This window comes from Sus scrofa, chromosome 10 (genome assembly GCF_000003025.6).
Source record: "Sus scrofa isolate TJ Tabasco breed Duroc chromosome 10, Sscrofa11.1, whole genome shotgun sequence".
NCBI classification, from domain to species: domain Eukaryota; kingdom Metazoa; phylum Chordata; class Mammalia; order Artiodactyla; family Suidae; genus Sus; species Sus scrofa.
Window position 1 is genome coordinate 29000016 of NC_010452.4, and position 24699 is coordinate 29024714.

The 24699-nt window shown below is 38.4% G+C and overlaps 1 protein-coding gene across 10 annotated transcripts in view; it reads left to right on the top strand.

Annotated features, from left to right (window-relative positions):
* Positions 1-24699, top strand: part of ZCCHC6 (zinc finger CCHC-type containing 6) — a 65616-nt gene that overhangs the window by 4452 nt on the left and 36465 nt on the right. For all 10 annotated transcript variants that reach the window (XM_013989710.2, XM_013989711.2, XM_003130637.4 and 7 more), the window contains 9 exons: positions 4258-4439; positions 4966-5082; positions 5589-5766; positions 7606-7694; positions 11192-11243; positions 12849-12918; positions 13678-13804; positions 14997-15116; positions 22502-22654. In XM_013989710.2, the coding sequence (XP_013845164.1) occupies positions 4258-4439; positions 4966-5082; positions 5589-5766; positions 7606-7694; positions 11192-11243; positions 12849-12918; positions 13678-13804; positions 14997-15116; positions 22502-22654 (1088 nt within the window). The remainder of the gene's footprint in view (positions 1-4257; positions 4440-4965; positions 5083-5588; positions 5767-7605; positions 7695-11191; positions 11244-12848; positions 12919-13677; positions 13805-14996; positions 15117-22501; positions 22655-24699) is intronic.

Sequence of the window (24699 nt, forward strand, 5' to 3'; positions counted from 1 at the left end):
CCAGGGATTGAATGCGAGCTGCATTTGTGACCAACAGCTGCGGCAAAACCAGATCCTTCAACCCACTGTGCTGGGCCGGGGATTGAACCCATACCTCCCCAGTGACCCAAGCCACTGCATTCAGATTCTTAACCCACTGTGCCACAGCGAGAACTCCCAAAGTTATATCTTAATAAGGAAGGGTCTTGGAGTTCCCATCGTGGCTCAGTGGTTAATGAATCCAAGTAGGAACCATGAAGTTGCGGGTTCAATCCCTGGCCTTGCTTAGTGGGTTAAGGATCCAGTGTTGCCGTGAGCTGTGGTATAGATCGCAGACGAGTCTCAGATCCCATGTTGCTGTGGCTCTAGCATAGGCCGGCAGCTACAACTCCAATTAGACCTCTAGCCTGAGAACCTCCATATGCCGCAGGAGCGGCCCTAGAAAAGGCAAAAAGACAATAATAAAAAAAGACAAAAAAAAAAAGGAGTTCCTGTCATGGCTCAGTGGTTAACCAATCTGACTAGGAACCATGAGGTTGCGGGTTCGGTCCCTGCCCTTGCTCAGTGGGTTAATGATCCGGCGTTGCCATGAGCTGTGGTGTAGGTTGCAGACGCAGCTCGGATCCCACGTTGCTGTGGCTCTGGTGTAGGCCAGTGGCTACAGCTCTGACCCCTAGCCTGGGAACCTCCATATGCCGAGGGAGCGGCCCAAGAAATAGCAAAAAAAAAAAAAAAAAAAAAAAAAAAAGACAATAATAACAATAATAAGGAAGGGTCTTATTAAATGATGTGAGAAGATGGATGTAACGGAAATTATCTTAGAGTTGCTTTGTTTTTTAATACTAACTCTGTATTTTTCAATTCTACATCACTACCCCTATTTCATTCCTCACATATCCTCGATTGCCAGCCTGTGTATTTGGGACAGTGCCATTAATGATCTTAGCTGGAAAACGTCCACTGAGATACACATTGTCAGAGTTGCCAGCAGAAATGATCCGACTAGTAACCATGAGGATGCCAGTTCAATCCCTGGCCCCGCTCAGTAGGTTAAGGATCTGACGTTGCCACAAGCTGTGGTGTAGGTCGCAGACACAGCTCAGATCCCGCGTTGCTTGTAGCTGTGGCAAAGGCCAGCAACTGCGGCTCTGATTCAACCCCAAGCCTGGTAACTTCCATATGCTGGGGGTGGGGAGCGATACGGCCCTAAAAGGCAAAAAAAAAAAAAAAAAAAAAAAAAAAAAAACCCAAAACCAGATACACATTGTCTTTTGTGAATGGAATAAAAAACTATATGCAAATAAAATATGAGAAACTTAGAATAGTGTATATGGAGAGTTCATATTACTACAAAAACCCTGGGATGAGGCAGGTAGTCTTTCTTTAGTAATTATGGGAATTTTTTAGCAATACGTAGCCCTGCCTTTCTAGCTTCCATCCAGTGAGACTTTATTTGACTGTTTTTAACTACACAGGCCTATGAAACTCAGTTCAAAAGCTTATGTTGCTTTGTCAGTTTTGGTCTGTTTTAGATGTGAATGGATTTCCTACAAGAAGGGATTTTTCCTATATTGTTAGATTAGAAAGGTGAATTTCAGAATCCCATCTATGCTCTAATCTTTATTTCCAGTCCCTTTGTGTGACTTAGTCATGTGTCCCTGGACAAGTTACGTACCTTCTTGGGCAGGCATTTTTCCCATCTGTACATGGAGATAAATCTTAGCATCCATGGCAGGATCACTGCAGGGATTAAACTGAGGCAGTACACACAAAGTACTTACATTGCATTTGTCACATGATAAAATAGCCCCAGGTGTTGTCATCATCAGTCAGAATTTCTGCAGCCATCCATTTCTCCAAACAAAAACAATAAGGCATTAACTATGCTCTTTGGAGGAAAATTAAAGTTGCTCTTGAAATTGATAGCAAATATAGTTATATTGTGAAGCCTTTGTGATCAAAAAAGAGAAAGGGTTAAAGAAGGAATTTGGTTTCTGATTTTGTTTTGTGGACTAATAATGGACTTTTCTAACAGATACTGCACGTCAGTGTAAATCTTTAATGATATTTGCCTAAGGAATTTCTGCCCTGAATACTGACATCCAATGCATTTAGTTTGTAATAAGCAAATTAAGTGAGAATGCACACACCTCTTAAGTTAAAAGAAATGCTTATCTCAAAAGTTTATGCAGATGAAGAATATTGACCTTAAAAGATCATGATAATTTAATTGGAGGATAAATTAAATTGATAGGAGGATAGACAGATTTTCTCTTCAAAGAACTATTTACTTTTTAGTGTTTTGTTTCATCCATTGTGATTGCTTTTTTTTTTTTTTTAAAGGCCGCACCCACACATATGGAGTTTCCCAGGCTAGGGGTCAAATCAGAGCTGTAGCCACTGGCCTATGCCACAGCAACAGCAACGCAGGATCGGAGGTGCATCTGCCACCTACACCATAGCTCATGGCAATGCTGAACCCTTAACCCACTGAGCGAGGCCAGGGATTGAATCTTCATCTTCATGGATGCTAGTTGGGTTCGTTAACCACTGAGCCACAACGGGAACTCCCTTTAATTTTTTTAAGTCGCTGCTTTGTTGTAGTATAGAAGTTGTTGGCGGAATTTCATTATATTCATCTTAGGGTAAATTGAACACAGTGCTTGCTGCTTTTCCTTTAGAGATGTTGGCGATAGTTTTTTAAAATTCCCTTGTGGCCCTTTTGGCTCAGTAGGTTAAGTATGTGACGTTGTCACTGCTGTGGTGCAGGTTCCATCCCTGGCCTGGAAATTTGCACATTCCACAGATATCGCCAAAAAATAATAAGTAAAATAAAATGAAGGGTTCTATATCTCCCTTTCCTGATAATTTTTTTTTTCAATCAACTGATTATCATACCTGCTATACAAGTAATGGTTTCCACTGAAGACCTGACATGGCAATTGCCACATGTGGAACATTTCTGTAGGTTTATATTTTCAGAGAATGATTTTTGGTAAGCCATTTAAAAACTATACAATCCACTTATTACAGGGTTTTTTTTTTTTTTTTTTTGCTTTTTTTGTTTGTTTGTTTGTCTTTTTTTTTTTTTCAGGGCTGCACCCACGGCATATGGAGCTTCCCAGGCTAGGGCTTTAATCGGAGCTATGGCTGCCAGCCTACACCACAGCCACATCAACTTGAGATCCAAGCTGAGTCTATGACCCACACCACAGCTCACAGCAATGCTGGATCCTTAACTCGCTGAGCTAGGACAGGGATTGAACCTGCAACCTCATGGTTCCTAGTCAGATTCGTTTCTGCTGTGCCATGACAGGAACTCCCACTTATTACAGTTTTAATTGAAGAAATGAATTTCATTTTACTCTCATGTGGTACCAGTAGCTTGCTTCATTTTCAGAACTTGATAGAACTTACCAGTTATTGAAAACAGTTTGTGGTAGATTAGTCTCACAAGCATCTTTGGTTTTACTGAAGTTGAAAAGCTGTGTTTTTAAAAAGGAACAGATTCACTTATTTTAGTTATAAGGATTGTAGAACTAACAGCAGATGAGTTAGTCTGTACTAGTAGAAAAGTTAACTGAATTTTTTTTTCCTTTGAAATGTGCTCAGTATGCAGGCCGTTCAAAGAAACTAAAATGAAAGTAAAGATTGAATGGATAATAGTTGTCCTCGATAAATGAAATTTTGACGTGGACTTCTTAATGTGGTGGGGAGGCACAATTATGTGAATGCTCAATTTGCAATTAAAGATGGATTTTCACTACAGATAGAGTGTGTGTAGTTGTTTTCTGAGTTTTCTGGAGATATATTTGTCCATCTTTCCTTTGTGGAGATTGTTCACATATAAAAAATGAAAGCAAATGTGGAAAGTTTTATATATATAAAAGATATATACTTGAGGAATACTAGAAAGTATTAGAGAGGTTTGCATTATATAGTATGATGTATCAATTATATTAGAATTACAGTGTACTTGCCTTCAAAGGATAATTTTGACTGTTGCTTAAGTATGTTCAGTGGTATACCAGGAGAGATGATAAAATCAAATTTGATTAAGTTATCCAAAAAGATGATTACTATGGATTGATATATCCAGATGGGAGGTGCTTCATAGTATTCAAGCATTTTATCCATGGGAGAACTATACCTTTCCTTTTGCTCTGTATTCAGATGTCAGTCAGCTACTACATGATCTCATTAAGAACTATGTAAGTTCTGCTTTAAACTCAGTGGTATGATTCAGTATTGCCAATAATATTTTCCCCCTAACTTAAGAAAACAAGAAGCAGAGGTCCAGACCTAGGAAGCCACGGAGGACTAGAAATGAGGAAAATGAACAGGATGGAGACTTGGAAGGCCCTGTGATCGACGAGTCTGTGCTTTCAACGAAGGAACTGCTGGGCTTACAACAGGCTGAGGAGCGATTGAAAAGAGACTGCATCGACAGGCTGAAAAGGGTAACAGCCTTTATTTGTTAGTTAAAATCCTTGCTTTGGTTTAAACTATGTCAGTAATTGGAAATATGTACTCTGAATGAATTATATATCCTACTTTGGTGTGTAAGAACTACAAGGTAAAAGTGATACACAATTTGATTTAATAGAATTACTTTAAAAAAATGATTATCAGGAATTCTCTTGTGGCGCAGTGGCTTAAGGATCCAGCATTGTCACTGTAGTGGCTTGGGTTGCTACTGTGCCATGGGTTCAATCCCTGGCCCAGGAATCTGCATGTTGCAGGCATGGCCAGAGAAAAGGTAACATTAAAAAAAGGAGGTTTTGGGTTTGCTTGTTTTTTTTTAATGATTATTAGCATAGTGATCAAGAGTGATGGTAATAACAATTTTAAAAGTGAATCTTCTGGCCAGTTTTTGTTTACCTGTATATTGTCTTTGTACATCTGTTTCTCTCTATATATGTATGTGTGTGTCTGTAATACATATATATATATATATATATATCTGTAAATCTCTTCAAATTGTAGCGACCAAGAAACTACCCTACAGCAAAGTATACCTGCAAACTTTGTGATGTTTTAATTGAATCCATTGCATTTGCTCATAAGCATATCAAAGAGAAGAGGCACAAGAAAAACATTAAGGTAAGTTTAATGTAACCCAAACAAATATATTCATTTGTCAGTTATTACTCATCATCTTTATGACTTTCCTCTCCTTAAGATTATGATATTAATAATTTTGCTGCTTATGTTATTGAATTTATTTTTGCCAAACTACTTTATATCAGTCAATATGTTTTGCTGGGCAGTCGTGTGAATTTCCTTAAGGACAGTATCAGGATAAATGATGCCATTGCTAGGACCTAGATATATGTCCTTATGCCAGTAATAATAAAGCAAATAATTTGCCATTGCTGTTTCTAATGTTCTTTGCTTACACTTTTTCCTTATTCCTGCCTTCCCTGTATTATCACTTTCTGTGCATAAGGAAGTGTGTGAGTATTTGACAAGATGAAGACTAACATAGCTAAAGTGAGAAGGAGGGCTGAGAAAAATATTCCAGAATATTGTACAGGGTGTTGTCTCAGTGAATGGTAGAAGGTAAAAACGGTGTGAGTCATTTTTAATCTCAACATTGATCTTAAAAGGAGAAGCAGGAGGAAGAGTTGCTCACCACGTTACCCCCGCCTACACCCTCCCAGATAAATGCAATTGGTATTGCCATTGACAAAGTGGTACAGGAGTTTGGCTTACACAATGAGAACTTGGAACAGAGACTAGAAATTAAACGTATCATGGAAAATGTGTTCCAACACAAGTTACCAGGTATTTTCTAGATTTGTTTTTCTTTTTAGCTACCTAAAAGTACCCTGTTCATTTTTCCTACCAGTAGTAATTTTTGCCTAATAGAAATTGATTTGCCATGTCCTGAAGCTCTCAATTTTTTGTGTGATTTTGTTCTTCCTGGCCTACCCCAAGGTAACAAAGACTTTTACCAAACTGCATTGTCATTAACCTGTCTTCATCGTGAGTTTCATCGTGTCCATTTACTTTACATTAAATGCCCCATACTATTAAGAGCACCATGGGACTCTTATGTTTATAATTGTCTACTTTTCTATTTATTTATTTTCCATCTGTGAGTTTTTTTTTTAATTGAAGTATTATTGACTTACAGTATACTAGTTTCAGGTATACAACATAGTGATTCAGTATTTTTGTACGTTACAAAATGATCACCGCATCTTTCTACCTATTTAAATGGATACAATATTTTGAGTTAAAATAAAGAGAAGTATCCTGGAGTCATTTTCAGGTTATCTGTGTCCAAGAAAGGTTCTGTTTAATCACAGTTAAAAGAATTATACTGTCTTGGAAGTTCCCTTGTGGCACAGTGGGTTAAGGATCCAGCATTGCTGCAGCTGTGGCACAGGCAACAGCTGTGGCACAGGTTCGATCCCTGGCCCAGGAACTTCTCTATGCCACAGATGCAGCCAAGAAAAAAAAAAAAAAAAAAAAAGAATTACATCATCTAAAATGAGCTTTGAAAACTAATTTGTAGTAGATTTTGTGTACTGTTGAATTGATTTTCCAAGTTATATCTGTGGAGCCAGGGAAAACGGTTTTTTTTTTTTTTTTTTTGGAAAGCTACACAAGCGATTCTGGCCACAGACAGGGTTGGAATCACGGCTTGAATCCATCACCGTACCACCCATAGAGCTATCTGCTCTCCTGACATCATTCATATTAATATATATTCATAAAAATGAAGGATAGGCGCCTGCTCCATGCCTCGTATAGTATCTCATCCTTTATGTTGTAGAGAAGGTACTGAAAAGTCCTTTGTAATTTTGATTTTTTCCATTGTAAAACTGAATGTACTTTATCATGGAAAACTGTTAAATCCCAGAGAAATCACTTGACTTAACAAACCTGGGGAAAAAACCTATTAAGTCCCCTGATGTGAAGGGATACTATTTTGGCACAACAATAGGAAGGCAGTGGGGGAAATGTCATGAAGAAAATACAGGCAGTGCACATACATACATGTCTTCCTCTGAAGAATGAGTCACTGGCTGCCTAACATTTTCAGTTGTATCGGTGATATTCTAATTATTTTCAAAAGTTTTCCTAAAGGGGTTATATTAAGTTAAATTAAGCTTTTTGTTCCTAATATAATGAGTATTTGTATTGAAAAATAACTTTATGGTGATTTTTGTGAGTATTGTTTTACTGATACATGACTTTATAGTACATGATACCTTTATGTGTTTTCTAAAAGATGAAATGTTTGCATTAACTCTTTAGTATACTGTCAGGTTTATAAATATAAAGCAAAATTGGGCATCCCTTTTCGATGTCCACATTTTAAAAATCAAATAGTTTTTTCTGCAAAAAAATGTGAAGTAATTTTTAAACTTGTTTTACAACTAATACGAAAAGAGTGGCTATTAATTGCTATGTTCCCTTTTAAATAAAGTAAAATGAAGGCAAGAGCAAAGATTCACTCATTACTGTCCTTGGCTTTTGCTGGACTTGACTCCTGTTTTGCTTTTGTGTATAGTTTTAATTGATTGTTCCATTTCTAAAATAGCAGTGTCTTGTAACTTTTGAGAAATTCTACTTTATCACTTTTATTTATTTAAATTTTTTTTTTTTTTTTAGATTGTTCTCTGAGATTATATGGATCATCCTGTAGCAGATTGGGTTTCAAAACTTCGGATGTAAACATTGACATTCAATTTCCAGCCATTGTAAGTCCAAAATGAAATGTTATTTTCACAGAGTTGTGTGGAAATTCTTTTTTTTTTTTTAATATGAGCTATATATGAATATATTCTAGATATTTGAAAACAGCTTAAGTTTAATATTTTTTTCTAAAACATTATTTAAAGTGTAATTTTTTTCCCCTAAAATTGCTGTTTTTGTATGTTCTTCTTTGTGTCTTCAATTTTAGTGCAGTTCCTTTTACACTACAGCTGTTTCATACATACTTCAAACACTGGTTTTCTAACCATGTAAATTTGCTGGGGCTATTTAGGTCTGTTAACTTGAAAGATTAAATTATCTTGATAAGTCAATTTTCTAATGGCAGGAAAGGATTTCAGATTTCAGACGGTGTAGATATATAAATATTTACGACCTGCAAGCTTAATTTGTTCCTGAGTTTCCCTCTTACATACATCTAGCCTATAAAAATAATTAATGCTTTTGAAGAACTACACCTTGCCTAGGTTTCTCATTTAAGTATGGTTCAAAAAATCTTGATGAGTCTGAATTTTAAAACTGGAAGGCACTTTAGTAGATTATCCATTTACCTACTGGTAGCTCTCACAGGCCAGTTTGCAAATGGTTTATGCCCATTCGCTTGGGTTGCTACTTAAAAATAAAGATTCCTAGGCATCACCCCTAGTCACTCTTGTTTCACAAACCTCTCATTCCTGACCATCCGTGGTCAGCTGACCAGTAGATTTTTAACTATCATTTTAACCTTAAATTCTGATTAATAATTTACCAGTGTAGCAGTTATTTTGATTTCATGTCATTTATTCATTTAACAAATGTTCAGTGAGTTCGCGTTATATGCCAAGAACTCTACTGGGTTCTAGAGGACAAAACAGATACAATTCCTTCCTCATGGAATTCATACTAGTGAAGAAAATAAGTAATTATGTATATATAATTAATCATAACGAGAGCTATCCAGGGAAACAGTTTTGAGGCAAAAAAAAAAATAGTGTCACCAAAACTCCCTCTGCACCAATGCAGTTGAATCTCAGAGACACAGTTTTGGGAGGAAAAAAGAATAGCTTTATTGCTTTACCAGGCAAAGGGGGACACAGCTGGCTCCTGCCTTCAAAAACTGTATATCTCGTTGGGGCAGAGGGCCTTGGTGAGGAGTTGTATATCAACAAGAGGATCAGGGTGTGCGGGGATTGTATTTCTTTCATGTGGCCTCAGGTGGGTCTCCTGTTGAGGTCCTGTGGATCTCAACTTGAGGTTATCAGACTGTGACCTTCTCTCTGGAATGAAGAATACTTCATCAAGTAGTTAACATCTTCCCATCTTTTGGGGGTCTCACTTCTGTAAAAGAGCTCAAAGATACTCTTAAGCGTATCCCTTGAGGTGGAACTGGGAGCCTGCCAGTGGCTGCACTATTGTTTCTTGACTACTCCTCCCTTCCCTGGTTAGCACCTGTTTGAACCTGCCCTCAGGGAAGGAAGGTCATGGAGGCTGAAGCTTACTCCCTACAAATAAGAAGTGGGGAACAAAAAGGCCTCCCCAGGGTTCTGCTCAGTTTTAAGAGTGTAGATGTATTAGTCCCAAAGGCCCCTTTAAAGGGATAACATTTCAGCTGAACTATAAAAGATGTAAAGGATGTGGAGAAAAGGGAACCCTCCTACACCATTGGTGGGTATGTAAGTTGGTACAATCACTATGGAAAACAGTATGGACATACCTCAGAAAACTAAATATAGAACTACCATATGACCCAGCAATCCCACTTCCAGTCATATAGCCAGACAAAAATTTCACTGAAGAGAATACACGCACCCATATGTTCATTGCAGCACTATTCACAATAGCCAAGACATGGAAACAGCCTAAATGCCCATTGACAGATGATTGGATTAGGAAGATGTGAGATAGATAGATAGATAGATAGATAGATAGATAGATAGATAGATAGATAGATAGATAGATAGATAATGGAATACTACTCAGCCATAAAAAAGGACAAAATAATGCCATTGCAGCAACAGGAATGGAACTAGAGACTCTTATACTGAGTGAAGTAAGCCAAAAAGAGAAAGACAAACAACAAACACCATATAATGTCACTTATATGTAAAGTCTAAAATATGGCACAAATGATCTATGTACAAAACAGAAAAGATCATGGACATGTAGGACAGACTCGTGTTTGCCAGGGGGAGGGAGTGGGATGGATTGGGAGTCTGGAATTAGTAGATGAAAACTCTTGCATTTGGAGTGTATGGGCCATGAAATCCTGCCATATAGCACAGGAAGCTACATATCTGATCACTTATGATGGAAGATCACGTGAGAAAAAGAATATATGTGTGTGTGTGTATGTGTGTGTGTGTGTGTATGTGACTGGGTCACTTTACAGCAGAAATTGACAGAACATTGTAAATGAATCATAATAAAATTTTTTTAAAAACAAAATAAAATATATAAAAAGGAGTTGGGAGAATGAAAGGAGTACAAGTGTTTTAGCCCGAGGGCACATCATTTGCAGTTAGCTTGGTTTATTCATGGGGCTAAAGGGAACACAGTAAGGTCTGTGGTGAAGAGACTAGAGAAAGAAGAGCCTAAGATTAAATTGGATGGAGAGGTAGGCTAGGGCCCATGGTAAAGAATTTCATTTTGGGGAGTTTCTGCTATAGTGCAGTGGGTTAAGGATCCAGGTTGCCACAGCTATGGCATAGGTCACAGCTGCAGCTCAGATTCAGTTCCTATCCCAGGAACTTCCATGTGATGTAGCTGCAACCAAAACAAAACAAACAAACAAAAATTTCATTATGACCTAAGGGTGTTAAGAAGCCAGATTGAGAGTTTTAAGGAGAGGCACAACTAGATCTGATTTATGATTTTAAGTGGTTTTGGTTCCTGCGTGGGGCAAGGATTGGAAAAAGGCAAGACTAAAGTGGAGATCTAGTGAGCAGTCTGTTGAAGTAGTATAATGGAGTAAGAGGTAATATTGTTAACAGTCTCACAACTTCAAGTCACAGCTTTGAGATTTGCTGAGCCGCTGATCACTTCAGAAATTAGTGAATAGGAGTTAGCTGGGTCATAGGTCTTTTTTTGCCCCCACTCCTCTTTTTGTTTTCTGACTCACATGTGCACACAGTGCAATGATTGGCATTTAGGTAACTTCAGGTGATTGTATTATCTCAGTGAAGCAAAAATACTTAAGATTTGGAGTTCCCGTCATGGCTCAGTGGTTAGCAAACCCAACCAGCAACCATAAGGACCCAGGTCTCTGGCCTCTCTCAGTGGGATTAAGCATCCAGCGTTGCTGTGAGCTATGGTGTAGATCGCATATGTGCCTAGGATCCCATGTGGCTGTGGCTGTGGTGTAGGCTGGCAGCTACTGCTCTGATTGAACCACTAGCCTGGGAGCCTCCATGTGCCATGGGTGCAGCCCTGAAAAGACAGAAGACAAAAAATAAAAATAAAAATAAAAAATAGTACTTATGGTTTGACATATTCATTTATTTCCTAGATGTCTCAGCCAGATGTTCTCTTACTTGTCCAAGAATGTTTAAAGAACAGTGGTAAGGCCAAATTTTTTCTGCATTTTGCTCTTAAATTTTTCTTTTATCTATGATTTGAATATATCTTACTGCTCGTTTTTCTTTTTTTTTTTCCTCATTTCTTATTTTTGAATCTTACTTATCAAACTTTTCCTATTTTGGAAGTCTTTTTTTTTTTAAATGGGTAATATCCAAACAAATAAAATGGGTAATATCCAAACAAAAAACTGAGCAAATGCCTATGAATTATTAGCAACTTAATCAGTCTTGTTATTTGTTCTAGTATGTAGAATAACTATGTTATACATAAAGCTTTTAGCTTGGTGATAATGTCAGAATTTTATAAAGACTAAATGATTCTTAGTTTGAGACTAAAAAGAGGCAAAATATGTCAAATTTCCTCTTATGGATAAACCTAAAGGATATTCCTCTTTATTCCATGGTTTAAGTTAATACTTTACAAATGATAAAGAGCCTGACCCAGCCCAGATTAGTGAATCAACAAATAGTTGTTCCCAGTTAGTTTTATCAGTTATCTAAAGTAATGCCTAGCTGGGACTTGATGGCTCATATGCTTTTCCATAAGTCTCATTAAACAGTGTCATCACTTAAATTAGTCTTTCCCATTCTTGTTGTTTCAGTTGAATGAAGCATTTAAATATTTCTTCTTACTTCAGTCAATTATGTATTTTGACCCCAAATATTTTATTAGCTTTTGCTGCTGTTTCGTTTTTTATATCCTATCCATATTTCTCATTATGTTATCTATATAACATTTAATAGTTCTGATTCAATGTAGTCATTTCTAATCAGATATCAGTTTTGCAAAATAAGAGTTTTTTTTTTTTTTTTGTCTTTTTGTCTTTTTTGTTGTTGTTGTTGTTGCTATTTCTTGGGCCGCTCCCGCGGCATATGGAGGTTCCCAGGCTAGGGGTCGAATCGGAGCCGTAGCCACCGGCCTACGCCAGAGCCACAGCAACGCGGGATCCGAGCCGCGTCTGCAACCTACACCACAGCTCACGGCAACGCCAGATCGTTAACCCACTGAGCAAGGGCAGGGACCGAACCCACAACCTCATGGTTCCTAGTCGGATTCATTAACCACTGCGCCACGACGGGAACTCCAAAATAAGAGTTTTAAATTAATGTGATCAGAGTTCTCGTTGTGGCTCAGTGGTTAACAAACCCAACTAGTATCCATGAGAACATGGGTTCAGTCCCTGGCCCTGCTCAGTAGGTTAAGGAGCCGGTGTTGCTGTGAGCTGTGGTGTAGGTCGCAGACGGCTCAGATCTTGCGTTCCTGTGGCTGTGGTGTAGACTGACAGCTACAGCTCCAGTTTGACCCCTAGCCTGGGAACCTCCATATGCCTCGGATGCAGCCCTTAAAAATGACAAAAAGACTCCCCCCAAAATTAATTAATTAATATGATCACTCAATTCTTGAGTATAATACTTTTTTCCTCTTCAAGTCATTTTTATTTTGTAATCATCTCTCAAGAGCTTTGTTTTGTAATGGTCTTTCAAAAGGCCAAATAAATAATTCACAACTGGTATTTGTACTTTATCTAATTGTTCCTTTAAACAAAGCCTTAATTAACCTATTTGATATTCTTTCTTTTTCCTCAGACTCTTTTATTGATGTTGATGCTGATTTCCACGCTAGGGTGCCAGTGGTTGTGTGCAGAGAAAAGCAAAGGTCTCTGTTTCTTTAAGCTGTTTATTAATTATCAACTTGTCAGAAACACTTGTACTTTTACTACATTTTAATGTCCAGTTTCTAGAGTTATAAGCTCCTGTGTGGTTAATTTCACGGGCTTCTTATTAACATTCTCCGTATGCTTTTGACATTTTATGAAAGAGGAAGGAGTGTTTTATTTTAAAAAGAAATTTGACCCATTGCAACTCAGTAAAGACCAGCTCTGTCAAAGAGTAATTTGCTCTGATCTCCTTATTTTCCATCCTTTTAGCAGCATTTTTAATAGTCATGAGTAGCAATTGGTGTGACTTCACCTGGCTGTGCCACCATCCATCCAGAAGCGTTACTGTTACCACTGTAAGATGGGTGGTTGTAGGCCGTAACGGTTTGCCATTAGGCAGATTCCTCCAACTTGGGAGAACACTCTTTTGCTTTAAATAGATGAATTCATACTCCCATTCGAGACATTCTACAGTGTGCTCCTTATTTGCCTTTTACCCTCCCAAATGGTTTGAATATATAAAACCACAGGAGGGTTAGTTCTGAAAAACAAAGTTTACTCAGAAAATAGCTGCCCTAACATTTTTTTATCCAGTTATTTAAATGATCCATAAAGATTTAGTGAGCTTTTCATTTTCGTTTTTAAGGTATTTTATACCAGTTTGCATTCGTTGGTGGTGGTGTAAAAGATACCTGATACTTGTGTTAACACTTATCTTTCTCTTTGTCCTTCCCATCCTCGCCCTCTACCCCCACCAGCGGTCTTCTCTGTAAAGTGAGTGCAGGAAATGAAAATGCTTGTCTGACAACCAATCATTTAACGGCCCTTGGAAAACTAGAATCAAAGTTGGTTCCTTTGGTGATCGCATTTAGACACTGGGCAAAGGTAGGTTTGTTCTTTAAATGCATAAATACATGCCACATGTGCATAAGCAGTATGCTTTGATTTTCACTTGGGTCATTTAATCTTAAATCTTTGGATGTATGTTTATAGACATCAAGAGAGTGGGCATCTGAGTATTGGAACAGAAATTTTAGTGTGTACAGAAAGGAAAATTTAGTGTTTCTGTATCACTGTAACAGTATTGCTTAAAAGATCAAAATGATTTATGGTGCTTATTAAAATTAGGTTTATGTGTCAGATCCCAGAGTTATGGCCCAAGAACTTCTTTTACATTTTAACTAGTTTCCTGAGGTAATTCTTAGATACCGGAAAATTTGAGACTCAGCTTCTCATACCATGTCTAGCATACCCAGAGATGCCCCAAAAATGAAAGCCACTATCTAATCTTGTTTTACAATTCTACGGTGTTTTAAATACGGCATTCCAATTGAAATGCTTGAATAAATGTGAGAACATTTAACATTTCCCCGAAATGTAAAGTCCCATCATGCTTGAGAAAAAACTTGCGATCCTGTGTCAATGCTTTATAGAGAAAAGCCAAAGCTTTACTGATTGAGACATGGCCATAGCAGTATGTGTTTCCTGTTGCTTGGGATCAGGATGAACTGAGATTGCCCCACTCTTAACTGGGTGAATTGATAAGTACAATATGCTATCCTTTGAAAGCAGCCTCTTACTTCATCTCTAAGTAGGCCGTGCTGTCTAAGTTATGTCTGGAGCGCTAGGACGTTTGCTTGCATTCGCTCCCCTATCACCTTTCTGGTCAAAGCACACGTTTTCAATTTAGTAGCTAAGGATGAGGGGACCATTAAGCTGAGCACAGCCAGTTGGCTTACATGTGGAATTGAGCTGTCATTTTGACCTCAAGTGTCTGAACCAAGTGGATGAATTTACCATGGATGTCCAAAAACTGAAACAGCAAATATTATTTTAGGGCCCTTCACAAGTGAATTTAGTTAATTAACAACATGAAAAGATTGAAATCAAAGCTGTCCCTCAAAACCACAGAGGGTGATAACTCCAAAAGTACAAAGAAGTCTTATCTTTTGCCGCTGTGGAGTTTTATTCTGAGGAGAAAATCATGTGATACATGGAAGTGAAGTATTTTAGACCAAATTGCATAAGTGACAAGTTGGTACAAAATAATGCTTATCCTCTTTTTTCTCATTTGTAGCTTTGCAGTATAGACCGCCCTGAAGAAGGAGGTTTGCCACCTTATGTGTTTGCCTTGATGGCCATTTTCTTTCTTCAGCAGAGGAAAGAACCCCTTCTGCCTGTTTATCTAGGATCATGGGTATAAAACTTTTTTTGTTTATATATCTGATACTGATTTTATTACAGGGCTGCAATCCTTTATTCATGATTTCAAAGACTAAAAAGCAAACCAGAGGTAACCTGAATTTATTTATCATACTATTGTGAATATCCTCTCATTGCTAAAATGTTAATGTGCTTGACTACAAGATGCCACCCTAAACTCTGCTAGGGACACTTTTCTAAACTGAAAACCCCCCCTTTTTTTTTTTTTTTTTGGCTTTTTAGGGCCTTAACCTCAGCATATTCAGGTTCCCAGGCTGGGGTTGAATCAGAGCTGTAGCTGCCATATCCAAGCCTTGCCTGCGACCTACACCACAGCTCATGGCAATACTGGATCCTTAACCCCACTGAGCGAGGTCAGGATTGAACCCGCACCCTCATGAATGCTAGTTGGGTTCATTACTGCTGAGCCACAATGGGAACTCCTTGAAAAAACTCTTAATTCATGGAACATGATCCTGATGTTTTCAAATGAGAGAACATGAACCTATATTAATTTATCATTTGGTAGACACTTTTTTTGGGTACAGTTTTTTAATATGATACTTGAATTTATATATCACCTCCAGAAAGACTGTGGGAAGCATTCAATTCACTATCACTTACTTTCCATTTCTAGTCTTTTTGTTCTTCTTATTCCCCCTTCCCTGTGAAACAAAAGAAAATATAAGTGCTGAGATTGCTGCCTATACCACAAGATGCACAACTTAGTAGTCACCTCTTGAACAACACTTTGCTATTATCTTTAAGGTGCATTCAATTTTGGTAATGTAACCACTCTTTCTTTCTGGATAAATTAAAATTGAGCTGATTTATTCAAATAATAAGATTTAAAAAGCAGCCATCTCAAAATCAAAATGAGGTTATTCTTATCTTGGAAACCTCACTTTTAGTTCCTAGGTGTTGGTCTTGATAAACTCTCATTTAAAGATTTATAAATCTTTATAAAGAGATTTATACTTTATAAAAAGGCTCACTTGATGAAAGCTTACTTGGATACATCTAGTATTTTAACTACTTGCCTTACTATACTCAGGATTCTCATCACTTAAGGAGGACATGTTCCAGAGCAGAAGCTATGGATTATTATGATATATATCAAAAAAGCAGGGGCAGGGGGAGGGGGTTAAGGAATCTTTTCTTTATACTTTATAAGTTGATAATTAAGCAGGGACCTTTATCTGCCAGGCCCTGAGAATAAAGACTAAAGCAGAGTGAGTCCTGTATAAACTCCCTCCAGGCCTTAGGGATTGCAGTCTGTTGTGAGTCCCAGATGCCTAAAGGGAGCTGTCTCTCTGCTTATGGTATTGAAATGAAAGAAGTCAGGGTATCTTTGCTACACTGCTCTCCTGGTGGAAAAAAGAGTTAGAGAGCAAAGCCAACCCTTAGTTGATAAATAACCATTTTCAGCAGAACCAGGTAGAAATCCATAAAAGTCTTTGAAGTTTTCTTTTCACTTTGACCCAGAAGAGACAGGAGTTTATGATGGCACCAAACCAGATGGATTCCTGTGCCCAAAAAGCCTTAGAAGAGGTTGGATGTGTTACCATGCTCACTGTTGTCTTAGTGAGATCTGCCTTTTCTTGTGTCCTCATCATTTCTGAAGGAGGTATCTGTCACAGTGTGAGGAAGCAGGGGGACAAGGTGCTCCTATTCTGGTGATGAGATTCTTCTTAGGATTTGCTTAAGGGTAGTAAGAATACTATGGCCAGTGTATTATTTCCCTGGCAGTAATACTGGAAATTAGAAAACTAGTGCCATTTGATTTTGATTATACCAGTTGTTTATTGTATTATTTGGCCAGTGTATTATTTCCCTGGCAGTAATACTGGAAGTTAGAGAACTAGTAACATTTGATTTTGATTATACCAGTTGTTTATTTAAGATTTAATGACAAAATTGGGAGTTCCCATTGTGGCGCAGTGGAAACAAATCCAACTAGTATCCATGAGGATGTGGGTTTGATCCTTGGCCTTGCTCAGTGAGTCGGCCCGACATTGCCATGAGCTGTGGTATAGGCCACTAATGTGGCTTAGATCCTGAGTTGCCATGGCTGTGGTGTAGGCCAGCAGCTGTAGTTCCTGATTCAACCTCTAGCCTAGAAACTTCTGTATGTCATGAGTGCGGCCCTAAAAAGAAAAAAGAGAAAGGGATTTAATGACAAAATTGGGTATATGGTGGCCAAACACTGGATTGAATCCTGAGGATCAAATAAGACATACTGCCTGAACCGAAGAGATCTGTAGTTTTAACATTTTAAATTAGTCAAGCATCACAGTGCTGGCTTCTGCTAGAGTCTTAGTCACAAATATAAAGCAAGTGAGGAAAAAGAAATTCAGTGCTTTGTTGATGATTCCAGATATTTTATGTCACTATTTCTACAGAAAATCTATTAAGACCCTCAGAATTATGTGTATGAAAGTATCTAAACCGTTAATTCCTTTGAAGTCTTTAAAGAACTCTGTATATTAGTCATTGTTAGGCCCTAAGGGTAATACACAGGTGAATAAGACTAAATTCCCTGTCAAGAAGCTTAGAGTATCACATCTCTTTGCTCTAATCTGTCTTCTGAAACATCTTTTAGCTCTTCTCTCCCACCCTACTCAGATCTTTTCCATGTTAGAAACTCTCCTCTCTGACCTGTTACTCCCAGTTAAAGTTCCCACTTTATTATCATTAGATATTTATGTGTGAGTTGTAGATGACAAACAGGCTTCACCCCATCTTCTTAGCACCTTTTATCCCCTACAACAGTATTTTGCTAGTCTCGGGAGTTCCCATTGTGTCTCAGCAGAAATGAAACTGACTAGTGTCCATGAGGATTCGGGTTCGATCCCTGACTCCGCTCAGTGGGTAAGGATCAGGTGTTGCCATGAGCTGTGGTGTAGGTTGCAGACATAGCTCAGATCCCCCATTGCTATGGCTATGATGTAGGCCAGCAGCTGTAGCTATGTTTCAACCCCTAGCCCAGGAACTTATATATGTCATGAGTGTGGCCCTAAAAAGACAAAAATATGTATATATAATATATATATATTTTTTTTTTTTTAAAACTGGTCTCCTAATAGGTAGTACTTGGAATCTTCCTTAGTTTATATAAACTTAACCTTTAAGAAACAGTTATTTACACCGTAAGGATGCCAGATGATACAGTAGAAAAAAGGGCAGTATTATCGCTTGGCAGCCCTGAGATTCACCCAGGATTTGCCACTTAAATCCTTGTGACCTTGAGCAAGTTATTTAATCTCTGAACCTTATTGAAAGGCTCATCTGAAGAATTTTGAAATGAGATCATGAACATAGAGCTCCTAGAACAAGGTAGGAGAACAGGTATAGTCCTCTTCCCCTTCAGTAGAAAGTCATTCTTCCACTTATGGCATGGAGGCATGAACCCCTAAAACTCGTGATCCTTCTGGAAATAACGGCAGTAAATTCTCAACATAAACAACAATGCAGAGGTTCTGGAGACTGAATAAATGCTGACAGACCTTTGGAGAGAAGTCAAATCTTGGAGCACATGAACCAACACAGAGTGGGTTTTTATAAATGGCTTTACCCCTAAACTCAACTCTGGCAGAAAAACAGTCTCTTTGTTACCAGAGGAATTAGGGCCACCACGTAACAAGGGAGGAAAAACCCCAAAAGGGCAGCTCTAGAGAAATGGAATTAATTCTGTGTGGAAGCTCAGTACATCTCTGACTGACTCTTGGACCAATCCAGTGCATCATGTAAGGAGCTTGGAAATCTTCACTCTGTCCTCACAAGAAGTAAAAACCTGAACACTGAAAGTTAACAGCTCGTAGAGCCACCAGAGAATAGAGGTCATGGGGGAAACCACTGCCTCCAAAATTGGAGAGACAGGTAAATGTGTAACTTGGCAGAGCAAAAGCACAGGAGCAGAATCCTGCCACTGGAACCGCGACCAGGGTAGGACTGTGGTTCTAGAGGCTCAGTTTGGATAGGCTTGAAAGTGAGAAACAACTGGGGGGCCCGTTTTAGAGGGCTGGTTTCATGAGGTTTAACTCCAGAAATGTCCACCAGGTTCTCAGGGTAAAGATCTAATAAAAATTTCATGCTTTTTGAGGAGAAATGTAGCCATTTTGAAATTATCCAGAGCATTCTGTTGTCCTAAACAAAAGCCTGCCCTCAAGGGAAACTGTTTTACCAAAACCTAATCACCTTGGGTTTTATCAGGGCCCAACTAACCTAAAGAAAGGAAAATATACCCAGCTCCAATTCTGTGGTTACACATCTCATCTCAGATGGGCAGGACCGAGAACCCTGCCTAAAGGCCACAGCCCAGGACCACAGGCTCTCTCAAAGACTGAGACCTGATCAAAGGACTACAGAATGAATCCTCTCCCCCCATAGTTTACCACAGCATCATTAGGCCTCCTTATAATAATGGAATTATATTAGAAGGACCTTATTTCAGAAGAAATCACTTAGGAAACCCTCAAATAATAGAGGAGACAAAAACAAGGATACCAGAGAAAGTTATAGCCTATTGACATCTACAGCTACAGCAAACAGTACATGGCCTAATTCTAGCCAGCTAGAAGAAAACCTCACACTAAGACCTGCGCACCTCAGTTCCTTTTACCCAGCTTTCGACAAAAAGAATTACAAGGCACACTAAAGGAAGAAAAAAAACAAAAAAAAAAACACCATACTTTGAAGACACAGAGCAAGCATTGGGATTACCAGACCAGGAATTTAGAAAACAAGACTTAACATGCTAAGGGCGCTAAAGGAAAAAATGGTCAACATTCAGGAACAGATAGGTAATATGAGCTGAGAGAAATTCTAAGAAAAAAATCAAAGGAAATACTAAACGTCAAAACTAGCAAAAATGAAGAATGCCTTTGGGTTCATCAGGGGATTGGACACAACTGGGGAAAGAATCACTGAGCTTTATTCAGTAGAAATGTTTCAAACTGAAAAGCAAGAGGAGAAAAAGAAATGGATCAGAATAAGAACTGCAGGGCAATTACTAAGGGTTGTAATGTATGTATAATGGGAATACCGGGAGGAAAAGAAAGAAGCAGCAAAAGAAATAGTTGAAGTCCTAATGATGGAGAATTTTCCAAAATGAATGACACACCACTTACAAGTCACATATGTGAGGCAGGCTTAGAAAACTCAACTGGGATCACCAGCTGAACTGCCATGCACCAAAGGTGTGACAGTGTGCATTTTGATTAATCAAGTTAATTACCTGTAAAACAAAAGTAGCAACACGTTTGGGAATAATGTACAGAATTCAGAATTTTCACAATACACTCTAGTATCACAATATCCAGAGTAAGATTAAGAATTACAATACAGGAGTTCCCGTTGTGGCTCAGTGGTTAACGAATCCAACTAGGAACCATGAGGTTGCGGGTTCGATCCCTGGCCTTGTTCAGTGGGTTAAGGATCCGGCGTTGCCGGGAGCTGTGGTTAGGTTGCAGATGCAGCTCAGATCCCACGTTGCTGTGGCTCTGGCGTAGGCCGGCAGCTACAGTTCCGATTCGATTCGACCCCTAGCCTGGGAACCTCTGTGTGCTGCAGGAGCGGCCCAAGAAATGGCAAAAAGACAAAAAAAAAAAAAAAAAAAAGAATTACGATACAAAGAGCCAAGAAAATGAAACACACTCTTGAAGGAAAAGAAATTGACAAATGCCAAACCTGAGATAAGCCCAGTACAGAAACTATCAAAAACTTTGAAAACAGTTGTTATAACTGTTGCCCCAAGAGATAAAGGAAATAACACTTAAGCGATAAGTGAAGAGATAAGGAATATCAGCCAGAGAATTAGAAATGGAAAAAATGGAAATCTTAGAAGTGAAAAAATACATTACTTTTTTTTTTTTCTTGCCCTCCCCTGGCGCATGTGGAAGTTCCTGGGCCAGAGATCAAACCTGCACCACAGCAGCAACCAAGGCTGCTTCAGTGACAGCCCTGGATCTGGATCCTTGACCTGCTGCACCACAAGAAAACTCCACATTATCTAAATTAAAAAATGTATGAGATGAGTGTCACAGCAAAGCGGAGATGATAGAGGATGGAGTCAGTAAATATGAAAATAGATCAGTAGAAACTAATCTGAAGAAGAGAAAGAAAAATTTCAAAAAATAAATAACTGAGCCTCAGGGACCTGTGGAACAATTTCAGACAAATCTAACGTATGGGTAGTTTGAGCCCCAGAAGAATAGGAACAAGAGAATGGAGTAGAAAAATAAAGTTTCGCAAATTTGATGAAAAGATAGATTTATAGTCTCAGTAAGATGAGCAAACCTCAAGTAAGATAAATTCAAAGAGACCCATGCTTAGCTCATCATGGATCGCTGAAAACCACAAAGAAAGAGCAAAACTCAAAAGCAACTGGATAAACCCCTTACATGAGGTGAGAAAGGTGAATAAGTACATAGCAAGTGGCAGAATCCTGAGGAAAAAGAAACCCAGGAAAGGACAGAAAGCGGAGGAGCTCTTTAAAGACAAATATGTGAGCAGAGCCTGAATGTAGTCCCGACTGCAGGGCTGTCTGATGTGGGGGGCAGAGCCTGCTAAGCAGAGGGAAAAGCAGGTGTCAGCTCCAAGCCAGGAGGATAGACGAGAAGATGGTCAGTGAAGGAGCAAAGGACCACCCGGTTACCAAGGCCCTGGAGAAGACCGGATTTCATCCTGCCTAAGAAGGGAACTGTTTGAGCAGAGGAGCAATATTGTGTCTTATGTTTTAGGATTACTTTGTCTGCTAAACCAAAGAAGTAGTCCATTTCATGTGGAGACACATTTGAGAACCAAGATAGCCCATCCACACCCAGCCCCACAATTCATTATGTACATAACCTGTTTAAAGGCTGTGATAAATGCCATCATTGTATCTCTTTAGCAGTTTGCATCTTAACATCATCAAAAGAAATATATTTATTGTACTTAAATATATGCCGTTTACCATTATGTGAATGTCCATTATTTTATGCCTTACCTACCCCATGAAGGAAATTCTAGTGTTATCCATTTTTACAGGAACCTGAGGCCTATAGAAAGTGAGGATCTTACTGAAGATCTCAGAGCTGGTTCATGAGATTAGATTAGGGCGGTTTTATTCCAGAACCATGGCCTTAGGCCGAGGCCCCATTGCCTTCTCTTAGACTTTTAATGAAGCATTATTTCCCAAAAATGACCATTTCTTTTGCAAATCAAACGCTTGATTTTTCTAATTTGCAGATGTTCTTTTACACATGTCTCATAGTTACTCCTTTTATATTTTCAATGAGATACAAGTGTGTTATCTTTCCCTTTCTTCCAGGATTAATATGCTCTGATTGATAGAAGATCACTTCTGCCTTATAATAGTACATGTCTAATTTTTCCTAGATTGAAGGATTCTCATTAAACAAACTAGGGAATTTCAACCTTAAAGAAATACAGGAAGACTCTGTAGTCTGGGAATACACTGATAATGCTGCAGGGGACACAGACACAGCAAAAGAAGAGGCACCAAAAGAAATGCCCATTAAAAGGGGACAGGTCTGTTCTTGTTTGTTTCTAGTTTTATCTGTTTTTAATTCAGTTGTTAATTGTGGAGTTTATGAGTTACTCAGTCTGCCTCTCTTCTTTCCTCAACTATCTTAACTACTTCATGGCTGTTTAATTTCCTCTTCAGTCCTTTGAATAGACAAATAATGAGAAAAGGTAAAGTTCTAACAATTGAATCCATAGGTAGTTTCTTCTGTGCGCAAGGTGCTGTGAACGAGATTGAGAATTCAAAGATTAAATTTTTATCTGTCCTCTAAGAGCCACTTACATTTTAGGTGGTATTATGATGTTTTGATAGAGGAAAAGTTAACTAACCTCAAATTCCTAAAATTAATAGTGACTAAATCTGTGGTCTAGAGTACTTGAGTCATCCATACCATTAGAAGTGGACAGGAGAATTTATGTATAATTTGTATACATAAATTTTATGTGTAATTTATGTATGTATAATTTACATGTACATAACATATTAATGTATACATTATTTATTATAATTTATGTATGAAATGTCAATTACCATTACCACTGAAATTTCAAACAAAAATCTGAGCAATGTAATTATACCAGTAGTAAGAATAGGATTCTGGCCCAAATTAGTAAATCGTCCTTGACTCCATGACCTTCCCCATAACCTTTTGGGGTAAAATGACAGTAATAGCCACAAAATACTTTTGAGACCCAGATTCTAATCCCACCTCTTCACAGACAGGTCATGTCACTCCTCTAGTTCATGGTTTACTTGTGCCTAAAATGAGGAGATAGTGGTGAATCATATTCTCCAGCTGTGTTTCCTACAATCTTTTGAGAGTTGAGAGGACAAGGGCCGTGGTGGCTCTGCTCTCTACTGCTGCCACCACAACATACCACTGTATCAGTTTTCTGTTTGGGGTATCCAGTAGTGGCTAAGAGCACAGGCTGTGGAGCCAGAATATTGGAACTTGTATCCCAGCTCTCCCACTTCCTAGCTCTGTGTCTTTGGGCAGGTGACTTAATCTTTCTGTGCCCCAGTTTCCTCACCTATAAATGGAGATGTTGGTACCCTCTCCTAGGGCCATTGATTTATGGAATGCTTAACTCAGTGCCAAGCATGTGATAAGCACTCAGTGAATGCTAGCTGCAGTTCTTATTTTATTTGAAAAAATAAAGTATTCTCAACATTAAAAGAAAAAAAAAGAAGAACCAAAAACCCCTCAGCTAAGTACCACTAGTCTAGATATTGGCAAAGGTCTTTTAAGTTCCACGTTTGTGATATCAAGTCATTTCAGTGAGATGCTTAAAAATCCTTAGTATTGCTGACTAAGGCTTATGGTAAACAGGTGAAATCTGATGCAGCTTTCCATTTCTGGGGTTTTCTTTGTGTCCTCAACTGTAGTGTGTGGGGACCTAGACAACTTCCATTTTTAATCAGTTTTGCTTTTATAAATCCACCTGATGACTTTATCTCATTTCACAGAACCTGTGCAGTTGAGATTTAGTGAATAAATCTATGGTATGAATAAAATAACCATACCACTTGTTTTGAAGCTTAGTATAATAAAGCACAATTGGAAACAAATTTCTGTACCTTAGAAGGAAAAGCTGTTGCTGCAAGTCCAATTCAATACCTTAACTTTACATTTGACTGCTAATCATGCTGCCACTGAAACTGAGATCTGGACAGTGTCAAAATTGCCTGGTGTGGTGAAGCAGCGCGCACGGGAATGGGGTGACTTGGTTCCCGTTCTGCCGTTGACAAACACTGGGACCTTTGACAAGTCACATAAACTCTTGGGGCTTCAGTTCCTTCTCTTGTAGCATATGGGAGTTGAACTAGGTTACCTCTGAAGAGTATCTGACAGTTGTGACATTGTTTCGATGATATATGGATTTCTTGTATTTAAAAAGACTATAAATGGAAAAAATTACAGAGAGCAACCAATCTGCCAGATGCTTTCCCGTGTTTCTGATTTAATCCTCATAACTATCCTGTGTTATAGGTGGTTTCATCCCTACTCTGCAGATAATGATAGCGACCATTTTTTGAACATGTGTGCCAG